General features: G+C 36.0%; 1 protein-coding gene across 1 annotated transcript; it reads right to left on the bottom strand.

Annotated features, from left to right (window-relative positions):
* Window positions 1-1,214: 1,214 nt before the first annotated feature.
* Window positions 1,215-2,665, bottom strand: LOC132872916 (interferon-induced transmembrane protein 3-like). The gene is made up of 2 exons (XM_060908043.1): window positions 2,457-2,665; window positions 1,215-1,535 (listed from the first exon to the last, which is right to left on the bottom strand). Exons 1-2 carry the CDS (start codon window positions 2,616-2,618, stop codon window positions 1,359-1,361), a joined length of 339 nt encoding a protein of 112 aa, XP_060764026.1. The 5' UTR covers window positions 2,619-2,665; the 3' UTR covers window positions 1,215-1,358.
* Window positions 2,666-2,928: the final 263 nt, after the last annotated feature.

Raw genomic sequence — 2,928 nt, forward strand, 5'->3', positions numbered from 1 at the left:
ACATCTTAGCAAGTGGAAATACCTTGAATTTAGTCAAAGTTAGCTAATATTTCCTATTATAAGATTACAACAAAACAAATATAAGGTTATTAAACCTACAGCATTTATTTATTTAACTAATTTAAAGCTTGAAAATAGTCTTGTTCAATTTTGGTAATTGCAACCAGTAGTTTCAAGAAATGAGCAAAATTATCTCCCAATAGAATAAGAAAAGTTAAAGCCTGAAATTAGTCATTTTAATAATCTTGTATGTAATTGGGTCACAGAAATCTTATCAGAGAAAATACTAAATGCATTTCAAGATATTATCTCATCTCATTATCTCTAGCCACTTTATCCTTCTACAGGGTCGCAGGCAAGCTGGAGCCTATCCCAGCTGACTATGGGCGAAAGGCGGGGTACACCCTGGACAAGTCGCCAGGTCATCACAGGGCTGACACATAGACACAGACAACCATTCACACTCACATCTACGGTCAATTTAGAGTCACCAGTTAACCTAACCTGCATGTCTTTGGACTGTGGGGGAAACCGGAGCACCCGGAGGAAACCCACGCGGACACGGGGAGAACATGCAAACTCCGCACAGAAAGGCCCTCGCCGGCCCCAGGGCTCGAACCCAGGACCTTCTTGCTGTGAGGCGACAGCGCTAACCACTACACCACCATGCCGCCCTTCAAGATATTATATTTATTTAAATATATTATATAATAATATATTTATTATATTCAATATATTTCTATTGCTAAGATGCAATTTGTTTTTGCATCAAATGATCTTTGCTACAGTACTTCCTCCCAAGCTTTGGTTTTCTTTGAAAAAATATATACACACTTATTGAGATGCATTTATGACAGGAAAAGGTGAACCCACAACTATACCTAGCTACCACAGAAGGCAAAAGTCAACATGTAAGAAGAACGCCTTCTTGCAGTGAAATTGTTCTTTGCAGAAAATTGTTTTTCCACTGACCTTTTCTACGCAGCCTCTCTCAAAGATACAGTAAACAATTTCTCAGAGGCCCTTTTCATGCTTTACTGATGTAATGTATTAAGTTATGTAATTCCAGTTGACTATAATAGATGGAAGAGCCCATCTGTGGAAACTTGGTACCTATGATTCAAACACACTGAATGCCAGATCTATTACTGCCCATAAAAAACAATTATTTAATGCCAACAAAAAAAGTATTGTATTCTTTCTTTGTTCCCAAGATAAGTCATTAAATTAAAAACTGTAATCAATGCTTTCATCAATGAGAACATTTTATTACTTATTTCACAAATATATCATTCACAAAGCATTTTGGGTTCCTTAGATGGATTTCAACATATTTTTTTAGTCACATGAGACTGGGTTTAGTATCCTCTGTAATACGGGTTCTGGTATGTACTTTTATTACTCCCAAATAGGAGCACCATCAATATTATGATGGTGATAATGGTAAACCCAAGCGCAAAGCCATTGGCCAAACATGCCTTGGAACCATACGATCTCGCTCCATTCATGTTCCCCAACATCTTCTGGTCTCTTGACTGAAACACACAAAAACAATAGGAAAATAAATTACACACACACGTGTGTGTGTGTGTGTGTGTGTGTGTGTGTGTGTGTGTGTGTGTAACATGAGGATAAGTCAAAAAGTTCTAAGACAAATGAAAAAAAATATTTATTTATGAAAATAACAAAGCGATTTCTCGACATATTCTCCATTTAAGTCTAAACACTTCTGTAAGCGATGTTTCCATTGGAGAATTCCTTCTTTGTATTCCTTTTTTGAATTATTTTGAATTCTTTTTGAAATTATAACGTCTTAGAACTTTTTGACTTACCCTCGTGTGTGTGTGTGTGTGTGTGTGTGTGTGTGTGTGTGTGTGTGTGTGTGTGTGTGTGTGTGTGATGTGCAAACTGCACATCATTTGTTTTTGTCTTGTACAGTGACAAAATTGCATTTAATGTAATCTAATTTAAAAAACACACAAATAGTGTGCCAGTTGAGGTCTCAATGTGCTATACTGTACTCAGACATTTATACTATATACTGTATTATACAATTTGTGCTCACAGATGCCAATTGGCATAACATTTGAGTAATATTTATAAAGTGGAAATTAGGTCAGTTATAACCAACACTTTGGTATCCAACAGAGAAAGCCTCTGACTTGCAGAATCATTAAATATTTAAGATCAAATATTCAAATGACAACAACAAGCACATAATAATCCAATAAAAACATTTCATGAATTTTTTTTAATAGATGAACAAACACAATAGTTACCTCTATGCTTGTCCTTTTTTGGTGTGAATAAAAGTAAACCCTTAATAACCCATTAAACACGTTTAGGAAAAGTTTTTGTTTGTTTGTTTTGTTTTTAATTAGTGCACTTTCACATTTTTACCTGAAGTAGTGTTCACTCTGATTTCCTTCTAAATTTGCCCATCATTTTTGACTCACCTTCATGGAGTAATTAAAGGCTATGAGGCCCAGGCAGAACGGGTTTGCATACATGGCGTTGCAAATGGACCACACTGCATAATCAGGAGGATGCTCTGGCATTGCCACCACAACTGTCCCAGCACCCGGTGGAGCATTCAGTGGAACCATGGTGCTCTGCATCTTGCTCAGGGTTATGCCTCTCTGCACTGCTTCAGAATCTTTAGGCTTCAGATCTGACAGTTATGTTTGAGGTTAGGGGGCAAGTCCTCATTTATATACACTGTAAATAAGGAAATGAAAAATACCAGTGGTTGTTTTACTGCAAATGCATCCAGTAAAAATACTGTTTGTAGTAAAACAACCACTGGTATTTTTCAACTTTTCAATTTAACATAATTTTCACAGATAGATGAAATGAAGTGAAAATCTAAACAATCTATTACATTCAACTAGTGAAGATTTAAATGAATTAGACAGGGAGCACAAATTT

The sequence above is a fragment of the Neoarius graeffei genome, chromosome 2, assembly GCF_027579695.1.
Source record: "Neoarius graeffei isolate fNeoGra1 chromosome 2, fNeoGra1.pri, whole genome shotgun sequence".
Classification (NCBI taxonomy): domain Eukaryota; kingdom Metazoa; phylum Chordata; class Actinopteri; order Siluriformes; family Ariidae; genus Neoarius; species Neoarius graeffei.

What these genes read in the sequence shown, in the direction of transcription:
- LOC132872916 (XM_060908043.1), bottom strand. Translation starts at nt 2,618, where the DNA reads ATGCAGAGCACCATGGTTCCACTGAATGCTCCACCGGGTGCTGGGACA. An exon ending in CCTTTAATTACTCCATGAAG is followed by an intron (nt 1,536 to 2,456) that starts GTGAGTCAAAAA and finishes TGTGTGTTTCAG; the next exon opens with TCAAGAGACCAGAAGATGTT.